Source organism: Triplophysa dalaica, chromosome 11, assembly GCF_015846415.1.
Source record: "Triplophysa dalaica isolate WHDGS20190420 chromosome 11, ASM1584641v1, whole genome shotgun sequence".
NCBI classification, from domain to species: Eukaryota; Metazoa; Chordata; class Actinopteri; order Cypriniformes; family Nemacheilidae; genus Triplophysa; species Triplophysa dalaica.
The window spans coordinates 2,775,495-2,798,519 of NC_079552.1; the positions used below are offsets into that span (position 1 = coordinate 2,775,495).

The 23,025-nt window shown below is 38.8% G+C and overlaps 1 protein-coding gene across 2 annotated transcripts in view; it reads left to right on the plus strand.

Annotated features, from left to right (window-relative positions):
- The window catches only part of LOC130432232 (MAM domain-containing glycosylphosphatidylinositol anchor protein 1), a 140,328-nt gene that overhangs the window by 20,976 nt on the left and 96,327 nt on the right, over positions 1 to 23,025 (plus strand). For both annotated transcript variants that reach the window (XM_056761525.1, XM_056761526.1), the window contains exon 3: positions 17,452 to 17,591. In XM_056761525.1, coding sequence (XP_056617503.1) covers positions 17,452 to 17,591 — 140 coding nt within the window. The remainder of the gene's footprint in view (positions 1 to 17,451; positions 17,592 to 23,025) is intronic.

Sequence of the window (23,025 nt, forward strand, 5' to 3'; positions counted from 1 at the left end):
GTTAGTTGTGACTGCATATTACTCTCTGGATCAAATCAAATTAATTTCTCCTCACTTTATCAAATGAGAACACCTGCTCAATGCGTCTGTACAATAATCATACGTCAAATGATTTCCTCCAACACCGCCAACGGTACTTAAAGAGACAGTTCATTCAACAATGAGGACTTACATTTTCGTCTGTTCTTCACACAAAGCCAGACAATTAAGTGTAACATAATATATCCTATGGATGATTATGACACTTTTTAATGCTTTTAAACATATTTTAAGTATGACGTAATATGTAAAATTGTGCAGGGTTGTTTACATGTGTAGATTTGAGATTTTTGTGTTGCAGATGATAACGTAGTTGAACAAAACTCAAAGACATTGATTCAAACGATATCTAGAGATCAGATTATCATACAGACTCGGCCCCAAAACACCTTAGCAACCGCATAGCAGTTCCCTACCTGTGTGTTAGCGAGAGGTGAGGCTGTCTGAAGACCGACATCATCAGCCCGCTCCACCAGAACGTTGGTGTAAAGTCAAGTCTCCTTTAGTGTTCAACATTTATTTTCCAACACGAGTCGAAGGCTTCACATCAAACAGAAATGGAAGAAAGCAAGTCTAGAAAAATAACAGAAGACTTCAAACACAGGGCCGGTTGTTTCCCTCCGAGTATGAGCAGATAAGACAGGAGATGACACAGCAGAGAACTATATGTGTTTGTGAGCGTAGACATCCTTGATCAATCTGAATATATTTACCATCTGTTTCAGAACTCTTTCAACAGTGTGTCCGGCATCGTAGACTATGTTTGGAATATCAGCTTCTGTACCTTTACAAAAAAACAACCATGATGTTACCACAGTAATCACTGTTTTACTTTCTGTAGTTTGTTTTATAAAGGCATTTTATTTTTATTTTCTAGAGTTAATCTGGTAGTTTACATATTGTAACGTGAAGTTGTTTTGCATTGATAATTTACTTGTTACGAACAATCTCTTTGTTTTGGTTGATTTAGTACATTTATTTAACAGAGACCAATCACTAAATGATGTTTTATTAACAAAGTTCGGGAGGAGCAATGGGCGCCTTAAAGGGGTGGAAGGTTAGGACGATTCTAAGGGCCCAGGCTGATTTAGGGCCCAGAAGAGCAGACCCCCTTTTTATTTTCCTATTTGTAGGGGGCCCAGAAATTTTGGTTTCCATAGGGCCCAGAATAACCAGAATAACCCGGCAGGTTTGCTACGACCAATCTCATCAATCATCCCATCAGCCTGGGAGCAACCCTACAAATAGACAAGCCACCTTTCCTTCACCATCTCTAGCACTCCTTCTCTTTGAATTTTATCGATTCCGATTCCAGTTACGATTCTGCTTATCAATTTCGACTCTTGTCGATTCCCAGTTTCGATTCCACAGTTGAAGTAAAACATTTATATATCAACCTGGATGGTCATCTAGCCTGCTTATTGACTAGTTTGCAAAAAAAACATATATCGTTTTGTGAGAATTTACGCATAGAAACTTTTTTCTGATTTATTACAATTTGTATTATCATTAACCGTCATCATGGTTAAACTGTAGTTACTATAATGAAACTATGGTTATTTGTAGTTCCTGTGCTTTCATGCAAATACTTTAGTTATATACGCAATATATATATATATATATATATACCATAGCAAATATAATATTTAACTATACTTACTGTAGTAAAAATAAAGTTAATTTTCATAAGGGCTTTTATTGAGATATCATCAGATCACGCAACTCATAATATGAACACCGTAATTGAGTATCTGATTCCTATTCCTCGATTCCTAGCCTTTCGATTCCGAATTGAAGATGGTTTTGGATTCCCAACCCTACCCGGGCCCTCTCCCCAGACAAGGGGCAGGCGCTCCAAGTTCGGAGGAACTACTGAGCTCGGCGCCCTCTCCCCGGGACAGCACGCCACATACGCACACTATCCGTTCCTTATTTTCCATACTTATTATCTGCGAGGCGAAGTCGTGAACTATTGAGCAATTCCATGCAACCTTAGTCAACTTTAACTTGAACAAAATATTTTTAACAAAGGTTTTCACCGCACTGATGTAGAAAGGTGTCAAAAAGTTTATAAATGCCCATGTTTTAAAATGAACGGTATAATGGTTTAAAAGTCCTTCCTCCATTTGTTGTCTATTATCACTTCTGATTGGTGCAAAATAATTTTTTAACATGGTATCCTTTTTTCACATTCATAAAGCATGTGTATAGACTGATCTTTTTCTGCAGGACAATATAAATAGTATATATTGGTAATAATTACATTCTCTCATAGATTATATTGACTTTAGATGTCACGTCCATAACGCTTGAATTACCCTAAAAGGCGGTTTTGTGCCAGTGCCTCCTTTTACAGAATGGTTTGTGTATACTACGTTTCATGAGATGATGTTCATTTATTTGGAAAGCATTTATCATACTAGGCTATCAAAAGCAGTTTTCATGGCTTTATTATTCTCTTGAATTGCAGGAATAGCAGCGTTGTGGTGTGCAGTATCTCTATAGTTAACATGATATAGCCTTAGTGTAGAGTTGATAGAAGATTTGGTCAGATCATCTTCACCTGCTCCGTGGCGTTGATGGTGTGTGTGCGCTTGTGTATCTCTGCACCGAATAGACCGGAAATGTCTGAGACAAGGTCAGGGAGAAGAAACGAGTGCACGGTGTTTTTTCTCCCTCGTCCTCTTTTTAGTGCTGCAATGGCCAGAAAATCTTTCCTTCTCTACCCAGGTGTTTTTCCACTGGATCGATGTAGGGCACTATAGAGCCTGTCATTTATCAAAGTTGATCTTACTGGATCTTTCGGCATAGACCCCGTTCCTACAGCAGAAGCCTTCCACCAGCTGCGTAACACACACACACCTTCACCTAGAGTTGTAGGCTTTCCAGGAGTAATGAAGTGCCGTCACACTGCATGTAATTACGCTGAGCGTTCACGCTGTGTTAGACAGTGAAAGCTGGGGTCAAGAGGCCATTGCTACAGGGCTGTGCCAGCTCAGTGCCCGCCGCTCGTGTCCGGATGTGCAATAAAACCGCCACGGTTTGTTTAGCGCTGTTTGAATGGATGATTTCGAAAGTGTGCGTGTGTACAGTTTGAAGGTGTATGAGGGACTCTAAGGGAGCGTGTGCTTGTGTCTGGGGTTTTGTGTTCTCACAAATATAGTAAAACATGTTGTAAACTGATTTTTTGTCATTTAAAATGCTTAAAATGTCGTACTTTAAATCGAACACAGGGTTCTTTGCGTAAATTCGATCCTTTAAGTGTGTGTACTCACAGTCAAGAGTCTCCATAACTTGTGCGTACGCTCCGTTTAGTGCCCATTTTGTGCATATGCAACGGTTGGTTTTCGGGTTCGATCGTTTTCGATCATTATCTTTTGTAAGAAACCCATGGCATAAACCTGACGATTTGATTTATTACATTTATTTTATGTGTTTTTTGCATTAAGTTGAGAATAGAGAATCGTGTAAGGGTGTGCTGTTCCATAGTACATTTAATTAAATTTCACTTGTTGAACTAAAAAACCCTGACACAATTGAAAGATTTGTCAACACAAAGTTGTATTATTGAGCCACGAAACCACGAAAAGGTCTCTTTATGAATTATCTTGAAAAAAGTGTTTGGATTTTAGGAGGAGACACTTGTGGGATTACTCTCAGAAGAACTATTTAAGAAGCGGGACGTTTAAGTTTAAGACTCTCAACGCTGCCTTAGAAAAACAATTGAGACATAAAAGTGACTTTCGTAGTCACTGAGGGCTCCGGAGAGAGAAAGAAAGAGACGGAGAAATGGAAATTCCTTCTGACTTTTTTGTATGACTTGTATCATGAGGAGTTTAGACTTCACCGTGACTCACTTTTTGGAGTTTGATTCTATGAGAAACTGTGAAATGACTGTATAGATGTGTGTACACGTGTGTGTGTGCGTGATCCGCTCCAGTTGCATTGTGGGATGGTGGCATTAGGACTCTGAGCTGAAGTGAAGGTCACACATTTTACATTATCAGTCATTGCCAAATGCTACTGATGCAAGAGCGTGTGTGTCTGTATGTGGGTGAGTGAAAACGTCCAACTGAGTGGTGTGTGTGGGAGTGGAAGATGAGAGAGAGAGTCATTGTACAGCATTTCTTTATATTACCCAGCGGTCTTTTAGAAGCTCCATACAATGCATGCACGCAAGCACAAACACACTTCTGAACTCTAAACAAACACACACATTCACAAATACCCACAGCTTATACGGTGGCAGTCGTGCATGGTATAGTTCTGTTCTGTTCATGGTTTAGTTCTGTTCACATTTTAAATGTTATTATTACCGCCAGGATATATGGGCCCTGATCATTGACAGTTTTTACACCAAACTATCAGCCGATAACCGATCGTGTGAAAAATCGATACCAATTATTGCCTGATATATTGGTTCACCTCTAATGTTTACATATACTTGTTTTCTTTTTTATTGTTTGATCTGTAAGTGTTTTGAAATTTGTTGAAATTATGTTGCTAAACTCAAAACTGATCATTCTGATCAACAGTCTGTGTTGACCATAATAAAATCTCTCACGTGGCAAAGTCATGAGATGGGAGTTTGGACATTGTACAATGACAATGTGCTCCAGATGTGACATGCTCATGTCCGTGCACATTTTCTGCTGTTTGCTGTTGAGCTTTTCTAGGACCAACACTGCTGTTCCAATATTTGAATATTTTTCTTGGTGTGTTATGGATTGTATTTTTAACCAAACAAGCTGTGGAGATTCTCTGGACATCACATAGTCTCCTGTCTAGAAAGTTGAAAAAAAAAACTTCAGTTGTACAAGTGATACTGATTTCATTGTTTCATTATATTAAAATATTCTCCAACTGATGGGTCTTACACTGCAGGTGTTGCTTTAAGGACCCTTGAACTTCCTAGGTTCCCCTCTGACCTCTGCTGTAGTTATGACACCTCCACCTGTCTCGTTCTCTCTCGTGCTGTCTATCTGACAGATGGTGAAAAAACCCAACACTCGTTTTCTTCTCTATATTCTTTCTCACCTCTTTGTGCCTATTAGACTCCAGCCGAGAGAGGGATTGACCAGAGGGCCGAGCATATGCCGCTTACACACACAAACACACACATTTACATACACACGGATGTGCGCACAATGCTGCTAATTTTAACCTGCGGCAGCTGTTCACCTCCTCAACTCCATTGTGATGCAGCTGAGACAGATGTGTGTGTGTGTGTGTGTGTGTGTGCACTGTCAGTGTGGACGAGCAAGTGGGATAGAGAGAGAAAGTTTATTGTAAGTTTATATTAAGCATCTCTTTTTTGATTGTCTATTGTTGTATATAATTCTGTTTATCTGCAGCCAGAACTGATTTCCATTTACACTTGAGAGTTATTCCATTCCATTTTCTACCGCTTATCCGAACTACTTCGGGTCACGGGGAGCCTGTGCCTATCTCAGGAGTCATCGGGCATCAAGGCAGGATACACCCTGGATGGAGTGCCAACCCATCGCAGGGACTTGAGAGTTATTATATAATTTAAATGAATATAAACTATAAATATATATATATATATATAATCTAATTATCATTGATTACTTTTATAAATATTATTATATAATTATGTTCAATGAAACTTTATTTGAAATCCTTGATCCATGAAAAAAAGAAAAACCAGAGAGAGAAAAGTACTCTTACCTGTTATCAGTGATATTCGTCATTTATTTATTTGTTGGGTGGATTGGTGTCTTTTGTTTTGTGTCCATTAAGTTGCAAATTAAAAGAGAAAATCACAATTATAAATTACTTTTATTTGTTCGTTTTTTCATTAGCTGGAATTTCCAAAAACAGGCTTTACAGCACGGTTATTAAATTGTCATATTTTTCATTGAATTTACGGCAGAAATAATTGAATTGTGATATACTCTTACCCTGAAATAAAATTACTAATAAAGTCAAAGAAGATTTTGGCATGTGCTCTAAATCCTGTCTTTGGAGCTTTCTTGTATTCGAGCAGGTGTGCGTCGTCTCTGTGAAATATAATTTTAATAAAGCCGATTTACTTTCAGGGCTGTTTTGGTGTTGGAAGATAAAATAGCAATAATACACACCTGTGACCACACATTATATATTAATGCGGCAAGTTTCTTTCTAATTTTGTCTGGCAAATATAAGCAGCCCACAGTTACGTTAGACTAAAGAATTACTGCCTGAAAAGTGTTTAATGCATTTTACTGTGGTTAAGGGGGTTACGGCCACATGACCTTTTGTGGTTTATGCTTTGAGGTAGCATAAGTGAAATTGTTTTTGTGGTGTGTTTGTGTGTGTGTGCAAATATCAAGCATTTTTCTAATCTTTGTATTTAAGAGTCAGATTTGAGCTGAACGTTTATGGTGATGTCTTAGACAATGTCATATCACCTATTGTAGGTCAGAAAAAAATGTCTTCAATCACACATACATTTATTTAGAACATATAGACTTTTTAATAAATGTACTGTAATATGTTAAATAAATACATGTAAAATGCTGTAGGATACTTCTATAGTATTCCATAGTAAACTATAGTGTACTATAGTAAACCATATTACTACTACTGCGGTTTACTACTATAGTTAACTGTTGTCGTTTACTATACTTAACTATTGTAAATTGTACTGTTGTCTAGTATATTCTATTTATTTTAGCTGAATACATTTACTATAGTATACTGTAGTATTAGACGGTTTATCGGACGCACGTGCCGAAACTGAAGATAATTTCTGTTCTGTATTTGGTTAAACTATAACATTTTTATTCATATTTTATATACAAATATACACTATTTTTGTATATTAAAGGTGGGGTGTCAGATTTCTCTTAGCCGTTGTTGATGTTCAAATCACCCAAACAAACGCACCCCTACCCCCTTTTTGCTTTCGTCCGTCCTGTGCACCTTACTGCTGATTGGCTACAAGGTTGTTTTTGAACTCGGCCTGTATTAACTTAAATAAAAACTACTGAACAGTTATTCAATCTTTGTTGAGGTCTACCGTAGATGAAGTTTGAGCCACAAAACGTTTTTTTATGTTGTTGCCGCTGAAATCGTCTTCAGTCATCTATGGTACTATAGTATCGTACAGTCATTTTTGGAAACTTGGTGAATCTACAGCTTTTGCACACACGCTCACACAATTTCACGAGCAGAGATTTTGTCAGTCTATCCTATTTCGAAAGGGACGCTGACATGCTCCACTCTCAAGAAGAATGTCATTCGATGGCACTGATGCTCTTCATCTTTGTTCCTCTCTCTCCGGCTCTGTCAGTCCGCACAGGAGATCTGAGGTGCCGGGTTTATCTCTCTGCACATTGTCCCTCTGTATCTCTCGTTCCGTTTCTGTTTCTTCTTTCTGTCTTTGGTCTAGGGAAACCTCCAGCTGCCCCACGTTTGATTGACAGCTTTGTGTCTGTAACATTCGCCACCCCGGACGATACATTACGGCTAAATTTGATCAGACGTGCCTTGCAGACGCGAGTCGGGAGAAATGTGTTAAGGTCGACTTAAAAAGCCATTTGTAACCTGGTTTGACATATTTCAGAAAGAAACCGGATGAAAAGTATAAGGCGGAGCTCAATGTTGGTGAGTTTGTATGCATTGCTGCATCAAATGAATCGCCTCGCTTGATGCGGATAGGCCTTTCAAATGCATTTCTCATTCGCTTGTTCATTTGTTGGCCGCACTCAGCGTCGTGTTTGATCAGGCCGCGTCTGACTCAACACAGCCGGTCTGAAAGGTGCCAGTATGGGCCGTCCTGATTACACGTGTTTGCGCGTCTGCCTGTGAGAGATTTGGATGCGTTTGTGTTATTAGGCGTTTGTAGTTGACTCGTTGTGTGTTAACGTTTGTGTAGCTGCAGATGTTTGTGTGTGGGAATGAAAAGCTATTTGATTTGGCAGAACAAGCCTATGTCACTCATTGAGAGAATCTTACGAAAACCAAGATGTGGATTGTGTTTTGCATGAAATAAATGAAAACAACTGAAGCCTGTTGAGAATACGAAGATCATTAATACAACAAATACTACGTTCTGCATTGTTTCCTCCAAAAGTCTCATTACTGTCCTGCATCTTTTTTTTTTAGCATTTCTATTTTTTGGGTGAAATCCCATTAGTGGTTCTCATAAGATTGCCATTGCTTTAATACAGTTGTTAATCTACTTTATTATACTGTTTAAAGTACATACAGTATAAAAAAAATGTAAAGAATAATTACATATTTTTTTTTATTTCTGAAATATTCAAAATATGTTAAATGCATGCAGTATGTTCATGCAAATGCAGATGCTTTTATCCAAAATAACTAACTGTGCGGCGTGCATTTAACATACATTTCAAAGGTTTGTATTTTTGGGGTAATGTTTTTTTTACCTGTTTCAATTAGAAGTCTATGTGTAGTTTGGATAGATATTGCTTTTTTTATGTTTTCAACAACAGATTTCAGTGTTTTATCATTCCGAATGAAAGAAGGACAGTTCCAACATTACCTCCAGGGCTGCGGTCGCTCTCGTCCCTTTCTCTTCACGTTGCTAATTTAATCACTTTCTGTCACTGCTAGTAAAACTGTCACCGTAGTGATCCCCCAAATTTACTTGCGTTCTCATCTTCTGTGTTGTTCCCTCACGAATCCTCACAGCGCCGAGCATCCCTGTTTACTTCTGCACAGCAGTAATGGACAGCCAAGCTCTCTCACAACTGAGATGAATGGCTTTAATACAGCAGGATGAGGCTGGTCGTCATATTACAGATAACATGACATTGCAATTGGCCCTATTTAGTTTTTTATACACTTTCTTGGTCTTAACATTCTAGATTTATCCGTGCGCAGTGTTCATAATTTAGACCACTTATTAATTCTGGTATATAATGCCTTCTTTTACATTCCAATGTCTAGGTATTAAAGGGGGCATTTGACGCGGCTCAAACGAATATTATTGTTTGCTTTAGATGTAATGTAATGTGTATACACGATTTACGGTTAAAAAATGCTGTATTTTCCACATACCGTGCATGTTTGTGTCTACTCTTTGCCCCGCCTCTCTGAAACGCCCTGATATTTTACAAAGCTCATCGCTCTGAAAAGCGAGGTGAGCCATGATTGGCCAGTTAACCGGTGCGTGGTGATTGGTCGAATACTGCATGGAAATGTAACGCCTCTTACCATATTTGGAACATCAGGTTCCAAAGCAACCTCACTTACGGATACATTTGGGTGGTCTAAGAAATATCGTGTTACAAACTGACGTAGATTCGGCGGGGTATTGTTACACAAGGTGTTTCAGGCAGGTCTGGGTGAGCATTCGCTTCTAGATAAAATACATCTTTTGTTCTGACAGTTAAATTTTTGCAATTTTACATGTGTTATACACCAAAGACAAAGAAAAACTTGTACTTCCGGCGAATCACCCCTTTAAATATTCTCCCAGAATATGTGAGTAAAATCGATGGTGAATAGTTTCATGTTTTAAAATATATAATCTCTGCATGGAGGTTTACCAACTGAATTAAAGTATTTTCTGGAGTTTTACACTAGTACGCAATGGTTTCGCTTGTAACATCTTTATGGCTTTTATTACTGTTAGTTGTTGACTTGACTTTGTGTGTACTGTGTCGTTCAGGGGGGTAAAAAATATTTTTTAGGGAGTCCAATTATTTGATGTGAAATATGCCTTAGGAAAGAAAAAGAGCTTTTGAAGGCTTTCAGGCTTTTGAATCACAGGTGCCATCATTTATATTGTCAGTCAATAAATTCTGTCAGGTGTAGTGTTGACAGAGTGTGTGGAGGTACTTATAACATTGACTTGACACACAGTAAACACGAGGCGGTGATACAGTAAAAACAGGGAAATTGACTGGAAAATTAATTGAGTTAAAGATGGGGTAACATGCTATCTCATGCATTCCGACTTCTATGCACTGTTAAACGTGCTTAACATGGTCAACTTGTTAAAAAAACGAATTGGACGTATTACATAGTATTTCTGTGCTCGATACACTCCCCTAGCACTCCAACTTGCTTCGTAAACTCCTGTTTCGTAACAGGGATCCTACTCCTTTTATGGCAATTCTCCTGGAAAAGCAGGCCCAAGCGTCGTCCACCGAGCGAAAGACCACGCCCGCGTGTTAGCGTGAGAGAGAGACCACGCCCACGCGGCAACCAGCCAGCGTGAGAAATAGCAGCAAGCCCATCAATGCCGCTTGACTCGGCTGATGGAAGTTCAGCTGTGTTTGTTTGCTCACTGCATTTCGGTGATGAATGTTACATTAACGGGCGATATAATGCTGGATTTGTAGATCGTTTGAAAAGGATTGATGGTGCTGTCTCAGTACTAAAAGATGCCGGACATGCACGGCACATGGTAAGTCAAACTGAGTCACATGTCTGTGTTTTATTGGCAACCGGCGTACGTAACGTAAACAACATGAATGGATAATGCGATGTTGTGTTGTGTGCTCGTTCCTTAGTTCCGTCCCCCATGCCCGCCTCCAGCAGCTCGTATTTTTCTGGAAATAATCGTACAGCTGTATCTCACTTTTATAAACTTGACCAAACTAAATACTCTTCGAAGAGACCAACATTCTCGTTCCCCGCTTTGCCGTTCACTCCTCTCTCTCTTTCTCTCTGTCTTCCCCCCTCTCTCTTTCTTGCTCTCTCACGCTCATGTTCTTTCTAGGTCTCTCGTTCTTTTTCTGTCTGTCTCTCTCTGTCATTCTCTCTCTCCTGGGACTGTGGGTTAGATGCAGTAGAGATGAAGAAGTGTGTGACTGCAGGAAGTGAGTGAAGCAGTAGATCTGATGAAGCTCCTCACAAGCGCACCAAGAATGATTTATGTGGCGAGCGTGCGCAAACAGGAGGAGAGTCAGAGAGGAGGAGATGCTCTAGAAAACTTTGAGCAACAGTTGGAGTCGGTCTGAAGCGCTGCTGAGATATTCCCAGGGGGCCGTGGGTGCAGGTGGAGCGCATAGCGGCTCGGGTCATCAGTCACAGCAGCCGTCCACACACCTGCTCTCATTTGTTGGTTGTAATCTTCTCCGAGCGATGCATTTTTCATCCTGTTGTTTGGGGACTTTATAAGCACAGGTTATCCCAAGATTAAATATTGTTCTCTCAGTTTGCTCCGGGGAATAAAGAACAAAAACTAATATAAAAGGGAATTACAGTTATGGGTTGAACGATATTTCGAGTGACGTGCTAATGAAATGTAGAGTTTTCATGACCTCATATTTGTTGAAACACTGCATGAAATATTTACACTTTTAAGAATCCAATTGTCATAGAGAAATCAAAACATCATCACATGCTTCCCTTACAGACATTGTTGTGTTTTCTTTTTTCTTTGAAGTTTTATTTCTTCTTCAATTTGTCATGCATTCCTGCTTCAGTTTTCTCTCTAGAGTTTCGGCTCGAATCACCTTCTCTCTTGTTGTGAGCTTGTGTGTGTGTATTCGGATGGCCGTGTTCATTTATTTGTGTGTGTGTGTCTCTTATTGATTTGTTTTTATATTCCATCTCACTATGCCGCTCTCCATTTGTTTTGTTTCTTTCTTCCCCCCTCCCTCCGGCAGTTCCCCTTCGCTGGCTTGAGACTAGTTTGATAACTCACAGAAAGAGAGCGAGAAGTGAGAGAGCCTTGTTTGCTTTAGATTTAGATGGATGGTTGTATGGCCGTATGGATGGATAGACGGGGCTGATGAAAGAGAAAAAAACTGAAGGCAGGAGATTGGTTCTCGTGGAGAGACCACATGCCCGGTTGGCGGTGACCTGGCCATAGGATATTGTACATCACATCTGCTTTACAATGCCTTGTTTTAGATTATTTGCGGCAATTTTTCTAAAATGGATGCAGAGAATATGAGCATTTGCAGAGCAAAAATCTGTTTGTTATTCACTGCAATTTACAGTAGTTTAACCAGCCACTAAATCGTCATGTTTAGTACATACATAACTATTTTTAAGTTCCTACTTTGATATATGGAGTGTCCAACAACAAGTTTATGTAAATATAAGGTGTAAAAACACTATTATTTCTTTATAACAGGCAGTTTTTCTTACCTTACTTCTTGAGTGACTCTCAAATGGTTCGTTTCATCCGTCTAATCCCCTCCTTTCCGCTAGCCTAGTCTGATGTGATTGGACAGATGGTCTAGTCTGCTGTGATTGGTCTACGGCTCACGAGCTACAGTGTTTGGAGGAGAAGAGTGACGTTTTTGCGGGCAGTCCTAGCAAAACGCAGGCAGAGATTATATGTAGTGATGTAAATCTACAGCGGTTCCCGAATCGGACTAGGGACAACACCGGGGGTGATTCATAGTTGACACCTTACAATTTGGCAGACGGCTTACTTTCAAACACAGCAAACTACATTACATTGTTTAAATAAAGTAGCTGTCATGGCACACATGCCTTACATATGGCTTCTTTCGTATCTGATTGATATCAAAGAGATGTTTGATTATAATTTCACGTGATTATGGGGTTTTATTTGGAATGATTCAGAAATGATAGATGGGGCTTTATTTGGGTACCTGGATATTGTACAGCCACATCAAATTAATGACAGCCGGAAAATATCACATAATGTTCATAACCGGACAGAATTGTGTCAATTTTTTTATTGAAATCATGAAAAATGTGAGAAAAAGTGATTGAATGGAATCCAGCAAATCTAGAATTGTAAATTGAACCTTGACATAAGGAAGAAGAACTGAGGTGGAATGAAATTACAAGAAAATGCCAAAAATATCATTTTTTGTTGCAAATTCGACATCTGTGTTGATGGCTGTGCTAGTTGTTTTTTAAATTTTGGCAGGAAACTATTTGTTTGCATATTTTCTGTTGTTGAATTCCTTAAACTCAATTTATTGTAACTGCAACTACCTGTAGTTCGTTCAAGATCTCATGAAACTACAGATCCCAAAGACACACACAAATTTGCTTTGTAAGCCATAGACAACAAAGCATCCCTCTGGTTTTGGAATAGAGCCGGTCTTAAAAACGTCTCATGTATGTTTTCTCTCACATCATTCACTTTTTAAGGTTGTAATTATCGGTGTTGTTGGTCAAAACTCAAATCTTAATCCAGACTACACGGAGGCTGCTACGATCTCTCTGATGTTTCATTCCTATTGGTAGTCGACCCACAGTGGTGTGGTTGCCGAGCGACCGCCGCATGCTGATGTGGAGATGTGTTTGTCTTCAGCCCACGATGCACTGGGTCAGTGTGACAGTGATGGATGTTGACCCGGGTGCAGAGTTAAAGAGCTCATCCCTGACGCCGGGCGTTCTTTCCTGCTGAGAGGGATACTGTGTCGAACAATCTGGGGCTTACACACACGCACTTGCGCGCGCGCGCACGCACACACAAAAACATTCACACCTGCTGCGAAAGGCCAGTGAGATGTGAGGTCCAGCCATCCACACATTATGTGGCGTACCCACAGCTGTTAACACGACGACCTCACACACACGGACGCACACCTCACGCTTAACGGATCAATAATAATCACATCAGAGAGAAATTCGTTGGCTCTGTCTATGAGTGGACCTCTTTATCGACCACACTTTTATATTCTCCTACGCATCTTTATGGACGGTCACGCAGTATCTTTGAGGGTTTTCAATTCGGTGACATAAGGCTATACAAACTATATTGAGTTATTTCAGAATGAATTTGAGATAGTCATTTGTATAATGTTTAAAAAGAAATGCCACGCTTTTTGTTTCTTTAACACAATCAAAATGCAATCCAACATTTTTGGGGGTTAAAAAATGAACATGATTTACAATGGTAAGCTTTTCATGATGAGTTATGATTTGAGCTGTTTTGTGTGAAATGTATTTTGTCCGTTTGACATCATTTGACTACATAACATGAGAAAATAAAAATGACATTTCATGCGGTGTTTAATGTTGCCGTGTTTGAAAGTAAGCCGTCTGCCAAATTGTAAATCCGAAGGTGAATGGATAACAAAGTTAATGGCTTGGAAAAAAGGAAGTCGACTCCTAATCACGCAAACGAGTCGTCCTTAGTCCGATCCGCGAACCGCCACGGATTTACGTCACAACATATAGTCCCCGCCTACATTTTGCGATGACTGCCCGTGAAAACGTCACTTTTCTCCCCTAAACTCTGTTCCTTGTGAGTCTCGTGAGCCGTAGACCAATCACATCAGACTAGACCATCTGACCAATCACATCAGACCAAGCTAGCGGAAAGGAGGAGATTAGACAGGTGAATTGCTCAATGAATCATTTGAGAGTCAGTCAAGAAGTAAGGTGAGAACAACTGCCTATCATAACGAAAGAAAAGTGTTTTTACACCTTCTATGTACATAAACTTGTTCTTGGACACTCCATAAACCAAAGTAGGACCTTAAAAATGCCTAGTTATGTACTCTTTAAACCACGTAAGGGTTGTAAAGTAACCTGCAATAACATGTAGCCAACAGAGATGGCGATAAAGAGGCGAAAAGTACAGGTTGCAGACGAAATATATTCATTTTAGAAATATCCTCAACTTTTTCCCATGACTGTTTTTTAACAATAACTGCTCTAAAAATGGTGTTTTCCAAGCGTTGCATGAAAAAAGGTTGTCTTGGAATGTCACAGAATTACGGCACATGTGCTGAGTAAAGGGTTTTTTAAAAGTGTGCGAGTCTCGTTCTCTTTCGGCGGTTGTTGACAGCGTTTGCACGAGCCTCATCGTGCCTCTAATGAGCGTCATTAATATAAGCTGGAGTCTGGCCTCTGACGTCCGCTCGACAAATGAAACGTCTCTGGTCATTTCCATACGCCACTCGCACTTCCTGTTCCAGGACTCCCTTTCAAATGCTAATGCCTCGGATTTACAGCCGGTGGGCTGTTGTAGTGGATACGTTCCTCTTCGCTATCAAAGCGTTTGCCGGGCAGTGACCGACGGGCTCAACCGTCCGCATCTCTGGCTGGTATTCCCGACGGTCTTGACTTTGAATTCTGCTCGTGGCTGAAGGGAGCAGCAACACATCCAGATAGCAAACTCCACTATGAAAGATGTTAAAGATGGTAGACTGCATTTCTGACTCAAGGAACATGGGAGGTTGTCGTCTCTAATCTGTATCACATATTATTCTGTCATATTTCTTCTAGTTTACACAAAGATTGATGGATAGGATATAGGGTGACCACCTGCTAATAAGCCCAAGGGGGGACAAGGGGTATGTTTCTGAGGGACAATGTGGGACATTGCATGGCGCGGCGGTGCCCCCACCCCTCGGACATTTCTAGCACATACCACCTTACATTGTATATTAATAATGTCCTATTCCCCTAAACATCTGTAATTGCTGATGTATGCTCATGAAAAGGCACCCAATGTGTATTTTTTTTTAATAATATTGTGGAGACACACACAGATGGGATGAACTTAAAAGAGATTCTCTAAAAACAGATTATTATAAAAAATACAAGATACTGCTTTACTGTTTTAATCATGATTGATTTTCTATAAATATTATCTATATAAATATTTATACCTTTTCAAAAAGTATAGTTGCTTTTGTTTTTTTAGTTTGGGAGATAACGAATAGTGAAATGTTGCTCACAATCATGTAAGGATACAGAGCCTGGTTTCACGAAGGCACGGATGAGCAGCATTTTTCTAACAAGCAACAAATAATTTTTTAGATAAGCCCAAAAAAACGCTACCCGCAATTTAGGATTTTTTAACTCGATTTGATAAAAAAACAAGCGGACTTGGCAACTATGTTCCCAGTGTGTGCATGTGCGCGCGCTGTCATGACAACAACGGAACAACCTAGTCAGCAGTTCAACTGAGGGGTGGGTGTGGCAACAGTAGCGTGCTGAACTGTCAAGTAATGTTCGTTTGGCTGCCTGGGGCTCGAGGATATAGAGCGACCAACTTTTTTTTGAGCAAGCATTGATTCTGCGTGACACGGCCTCAATTTGCGGGAAGCATGAATTGGGCTTCAAACGCTGTGCGCGCACGCGCTACGCGGGACGGGTGGTCACCCTAATAGGATATCAGCGGATAAATGAACATTTTCACACAATTAACCATACATGTGCTGCACATGCGTGTGAAAGTGCGAAACCATGCAAACTCTTTTTCTTTTAAATCTTTTTATTAAATATAATATCTCAGACGTGAATCCTCTGAATTGTCACTGAAGGACCCGATCACTCATTTGCTCGGCTCTTGGTCAACCTCGGTGTAGAGGTGCAGAACATCGTGTGCAGTGATGTCTGTATCTGTATATTGATTAATGGTAATTTCTTTTAATGTTTGTTAAAGTAAAAGCGTTTCCTCTGTTCCTCTTTTGAAAGGGATTAAACCTTTGAAATGAAATGGCAGAGGTTAAATGGCCCTGAAGTGCTTGAGAACTTAAAATGAATTAATTCGTGGACGGGCATGTTGAGCAGAAAGATTTGTTGTGCATCATTTCGGTTTTAACAAAACTTCATTGGTGACTCAATCTGAGCTCAGCGTTTATTTCTGTGAAAATTGCCTTTGAGGGATGTGCTTGTGATATGTGAGACAATGTGCCCAATCGATGTGGATGTGTTTTCAGTGCTTCTTGTTTGAAATTTGATGAAAAGGGTTGTTTGTGCTTTTATTCAGATTGAAACATATGTTTTTGTTTAAATCTAACTTGTGGAGATCTTTTTTTGTGAATATGTATACAAGCAAACACAGTCACTACAGAACGTTTGTGAGCATGGTATTGCATACATCCAATATCATATAAATATATTTGATATAAATGCACACGCAAAAGTATGCATACGAAATCTCACTGAAGTACAAATAATGGCCAAATAAATGTTTGGAAATGTAAACTGACATTTTTTATTGACACACTACATTGTGTATATAAATATCTGGCTTTAAAAAAAAATTGGGAGGGGGGATACTAATGCTTGCACAGTATAATGTATATTTCATGTTTTTTCTGTAGAGCCACGTTGGATGTGCACTTTATAAATTAATCCAGGAGTGTTTCTCTTTATTGATTTCATTCTGTCAGTTGTGCTGATGCATATGACACACGATTTCTCAAAACTCTTCGCACGTTGGAAAAAGTATCTCGTAATGTAGTACACTGCCATGATTCTGCCATGGTTTATTCTTATATATATTGTTCTGACCCCAAATTGACATGATGTAAAAATACATGGCTTGTAGATTCCTGAAACTGAATACGATTTGATGACAGTGTTGGACGAAACATGTTCAGGGTTCAGATTTTTGTTGATCTAGTAAAGCTATTTACTCCATAACACTTCACATTGACAACAGTTCATATGTGTGGAATGAAGTGAAAATGTCAGCGAGTAATCTCTCTCTCTCTCTCTCTCTCTCTCTCTCTCTCTCTCTCATTCCATCAGCTCCTGCATACGCTCAGATTGTGCATTCTGGTCAGGCATGTGTGGTGAAGGAGGACAACATCAGTGAAAGAATTTACACCATCAGAGAAGGAGACACATTAGTCCTGCAGTGTCTGGTGAAGGGTCATCCGCGGCCACAGGTGAACACAAACACACATTTCACACCATACGAACCATGGGCGGATGTAAGGCGTTCATCTAAAGCATTCCTCCAGATATTTCAAATGTGGGGCTAAAACAGTCTAACGTTCAATGTCTTCCATAATGATGACGTTATCTTTGATGCCTTTCATAATGTTTTATTCTAGGCTTATTTCATATGGGAGCTTAAATAAATGGATTCTGTGCATTCATTTAAATGTGTAGGATTAAGAATAAGTGTATATGGAAATAATGTAATATCCATATGTAATGTATTTTATACTATTTAATTTTAGACTTATTTAAGTATGTTTGTTGTGGTGGAAATTTTGTGAGTCGCATCTTTTCAATATATGTGACCCCACACCACAAGACCAGTCGTCAATATTTATGGTTGGTTAGGAAAGAACAATATTTTGCAAAAAAATCATAAAAAAAAAAAATCTGTGTGTTTGTTTCTATTAGTGACATGCCAATTATTACAGTTAAATATGCCATTTATTAATTCTTGACTTATGCTTTGATTATGAAGTTTTAGCATTGGGAGAAAACAGGTCTATGCCAGTACTGTTGACCACAATACAATTTTTTTTACTGAGCATCATATGTTTTTAACACATCACATACACAAGATTATGTAAAAACATATGCAAGATTTTACTTGTGATTTGCCAACACTGCCCCTCTTTGTGAGAATACCTGTGGGTAAGATATAAATGTATAAAGTAGACCTATGTCGTGGTGAAAATACTTCATTTTAAACGTAGAATAAATGTTAAAATTACTGTAAATGGAACGAGAATACAGACAAAAAGTAGGAATTCTGACTTGTGAGGGAAATGTTGTGTATTTTTCAAAATAAATGCACTAACTGAATGAAATACGGCATATACGTGCATATGTCTAGCTATGACTGGTTTTGTGGTCCTGGTTCACATATTTGCTTTTTATCATATTCTTTTACTAGTTCACTTAAAAGATATATTCGTATTCGAAACACCACTACCGCAGAAACACCGGTGACCCGTACCTGTCACATATCCTTATTTACTGTCCCTGAGATAAGTGAATGTGTAGCACTCGCGTGTGTTCGTGTATGTTTTATATAAGGTACGAGTGAGTTGATATAACAGTGGGAGGTGTGAATGTGTGACTCCCACAGGCACTCTGTCCACTGCTATCAGATCACTTATTAAAGACCCTCACGCACACACACAGCCCCCCAAATACCTGTCTACATATATTAGCCCTAGATGATGCGCCAGCAAAAATACCCGCTCTAAATTCCATCAGTTTGTCCTCTTGCTGTGCAGAATTGAGTCCTCAGAATTAGGGAGATTCTATTCTGAACCATGATGCTCAGTTTCCATTAAAAATGTCAGGACATTGCAATGAGAACAGACTTAATATAGAAGAATAATATAGAGTGGGAATCTAGTCACGCTGTCTGAATATAAACTAATGAGAACATTACTGAATGTCCCGTCGGCTGGTATCGCCCGCGGTGCCGGAGTTTTCATGGTTCACTAGATAGTGTGCATGTGTCTATGTGTATTTTTGGTTGCGTCTTTATGGCTTATGAATTGAATGTACATAGAATGTTTTGCCCTCCAAATTGATGTGTGGTTGTGTGTATAAAGTATAGAAAGTAACAAACATGATGAGATATAGGGCAAAATATCAATGAGGATATATCAGATTAGTGGTGAAGGTTTGATGCGAGACGGGAAAGCTCATTGGAACCGTATCAAAACGTATATATAGATAGAAACTGGTATGTTCAGCTAACCTTGAACTTCAAAAAAAGTTGGAATATGTTTGTTCAGAGTTCTTTAAGAATAGTGGTTGGATAAAATGTTGATGCTGAACAGACAGCATCAGCGCTTAAAGGGATAGTTCACACCAAAATCATAATTTTTGTCATCCACATGTCATTAACAACTTGCAAATATCCGTTTTGTGGAACACAAAAATGTGAATTGTTTTCATACTGTGAAGGTCAATGGGATCAAACGTTCTTCAAAATATCTTCTGCATAAAGTCAAACAGATTCGGAACGACATGAGGATGGGAAAATGATTCATTCATTTTCGAAAGAACTATCCCTTCAAGGCGATGATAGAAGTTTGGTTCTTTGCATGTGGATGGAGTAAAAGATAAAGGACGTTTTGTTGTGGTTTGCAGATGATTTGTGTAACAACTCACTGCATTTGGGAATCAAACCCACGGCCTTTAAATGATTAGTGCTAAAAGTGATGGTATTGGCAGTAATAGCAGCATAAGGACGATGAGGACACAGTTCGTGTGTTTGTGTGCCGCATCCCACTGGGAGTTTAAAGTTACTCGCTGCATTGGCGTTCTTGAGCTTCACCGAAAACATGATACCCCTCGCCTTTCTACCACATCATATTTTTTCCTCCTTTTTGATTAGCAGAGATGCTGTAAAGGTCAGCCGTCTTCATGACGATGTGTTCTGCTGTCAGAATGCTATCGCAAACACACCATGATCATTACGCTCCTAACCTATTTTCCGTAGTTTTAATTTTAATTACGGACTGCAAGAACTTGACTAGTATACATTCAGGAAACTCGGATACAGTGTACACTCATACAACAGTCAAGATGGAAAGTTCCAAATAAACTGAATGAGTATATTTACTAGAAACTTGGTCACAACGGTTGAGAAATCAATTAGTGAGACTGAGAAGTGTACCCACATTTTTGTACAGGAAGAGTTTGGTTCCAAAATGAGATAATTCAGTTTTTAAGGTTTTTCCAAAATCATGTATCTTTGTTGTGCATTCCAATTAATATGAATCAAACTGCAGTTGGTTTGATTTAAGCCATAATAACACAATAAACGCATGATAACATGTTGAGTTATCTCATTTTTTAACCAAACTATTGATATATATATACTGTATATATATATATATGTTTGTGTTTCATTTGCATGCAGACATACGTATACATATATGCATGTAAATGTGTACAGATGAGCACTGTGATCAAACATATATTTATTATTTATTGAGCTTTATATTTTTAGCTCTGCTGTAAGTAATTAGTTTGCTGTGCAGCATGGTTTGCTTTAGCTGTTACACAGTTTGCATGGCAAAATTCCTAATGGAAGACAATTTTAATTGTAATTAAAAAACAACATTTATTTAACAGCCACGGTGCTACAGTCCTGAATATACAGTAGTGTCCAACAGTGACAATTTACATCTTTGTCCATTATTCACATACTATTAAAGATGTTTGAAAAGGTTTGTATGCATACAGTATACATGTGCTTGTAGTGTAAACTGAGAATTTTTTCCGAGGCTTGGGAAAAAATAACACATGCGCATAGCTTATTAAGTCAAATCTCAGAAGAATTTTTTTATGCATTTTTCTGTATTAGTATAAAACTCATATTTCCTGAAATGCTGTAGTTTGACATTTTTGCCTAATATTTAGTCAAATAAAACTTTAACCTCACATTTTGATGGTTGATCCAACCTGATGGCGAAAAAAAAGCAAATATAGTTCAAATATACCCTCCAGATATCACTTTCGGCCACGATGGATTATATATTTACACCATAGACCTATGAATCTTGTGTGGTTTGGACCGAATGATGTGTTTTGTTCTTAAGATGCTGTTTCAAAAGCCCTTTACTCTGTTCCTTTCTAAATGGATTTTATTGGGTCAAGTAAACACGAAACCAGTCAAATTATCCAGGGCTCCCTTAAGACCAATCGTTGACTTGTTGTTCAGGCATCCCACAGACTGGTTGATTTTGAAAATGTGTTTTTGACATGTTTGGCACATGCCTACTATGTTCGAATGGTCTGATACTTGAATAGAGACTTAAACGAATCAATAGCAATTGCTTCTCATCTCTGTTTCTCTTTGTCGTCTCCAGTCGGGTGTGTGTGCTCGATTTACAGAGGCGGATGATTAAGGACAATGAGTCTGATGGAGTGTATATCTGATTTTGAATCAGGACAGATTGTTGCCCTTCTTTCTGATGATCGTGATGATGTTGTGACGAGAGTGACCAATCTGATCAATTCTCGTTCTTGTTTATTTTTTTACTCAACACATTTGGACTATCTTCGATAGCTTCACCAAAGAGACAATTCTGGTAAAGACATGGAGGTGTTGGTCCATTGCCTGGCAGAGCGCAGTGAAAGAAAATTCATCACGAGTCGGTCTTCTCAGCAAAGCAAACACATCGCGTGTAATGTTTTATGCATTCGGGACAAGTTTAGTATGGAATCTGCTCAATTTTTTATGCTGGCAGACCCTGGGTTTGCACATTGATCCTTCATGCTGGTAAAATTAACCCTCTGTAGTCAGGGAATGAGTAACATGTCAGGTAAATTCAGGTCAATTGCATCAGACATTGCCACGAGAAAAAAGCATTTCTTAGTGGTCGCTCTTTTAAATCTCCAGAGACATATCTTCTCACTTATCAGCTGTGGTTTGATTCATTTTTATATAATTTAAATGTTTCTTTAATTAACTTTTGTTCATTAGTAAAACTCTTTTTTATTATTTGTAATTGCATGAACTTTTTATTTGCTTTTTTTCTTGTTCATTTAAAAAATATAACGATGTCTCAGATGTTTTGTTTTGTATCCTAAATTTAATTGGGAGATAAGAAACAGACAATAATGAGGCAGATTAAAGTAAAACTAACGTAGTTGGCATAATTTAGATTGTTGGATCTTGGATTGAATTTGATGATAAATATTCCAGACTTGTTCTAGAATTGTTAAGACACAACAGAGATTGTGTATTTAAGGTCATCGGGAAGGTCTGATGTAGTTGGAGGTATAGCTGCACCACGCGGCCAACGGTTCACATCCTATATCGTTTCTGTCACACGGACGCTTTCGACTAAATGTGCAGCTTTTAGTAACACAATAGCACCCTAAATGACTTTTCTGAAACAGATCCTGCTCCGCACATTATTTATTCATACCGCTGGTCACTGCAACCTTGGGCTCCGATCAGAGAGCAAAGAACAAAGATGGGCCAAAAAAACAAAAGAGAATGTTGTAGAAGTTGGAGATGATGCATGCGAAGGGGAGGGGGTCGTCTGGGTTCGGTTTCTGTCCTTGATAGTTCAGATGAGAGGAATCGATACAGTTCAGAAAACAGAAAGATCATATGGCAAAAAACATCTCACCACCTTCTGATGAGGATGCACAAGGTCATACGACATAACCCCCAACCAAGAGCGAGAGAAAAGATTGAGGCGTGGATTAGAAGAAGGGCGTTGCTGAAATAACATTATTTATAACACTTATTATGGTTTTATAAGCACACTTTTATATTTTTTTCTTGGAATGTTTCCTATTGAAATAAGAAGTTGCGGAAGAACATGATAAGCTCATCGCATGGGAAATCGAATAGCGATGTTTCGTCTGGTTGTTTTT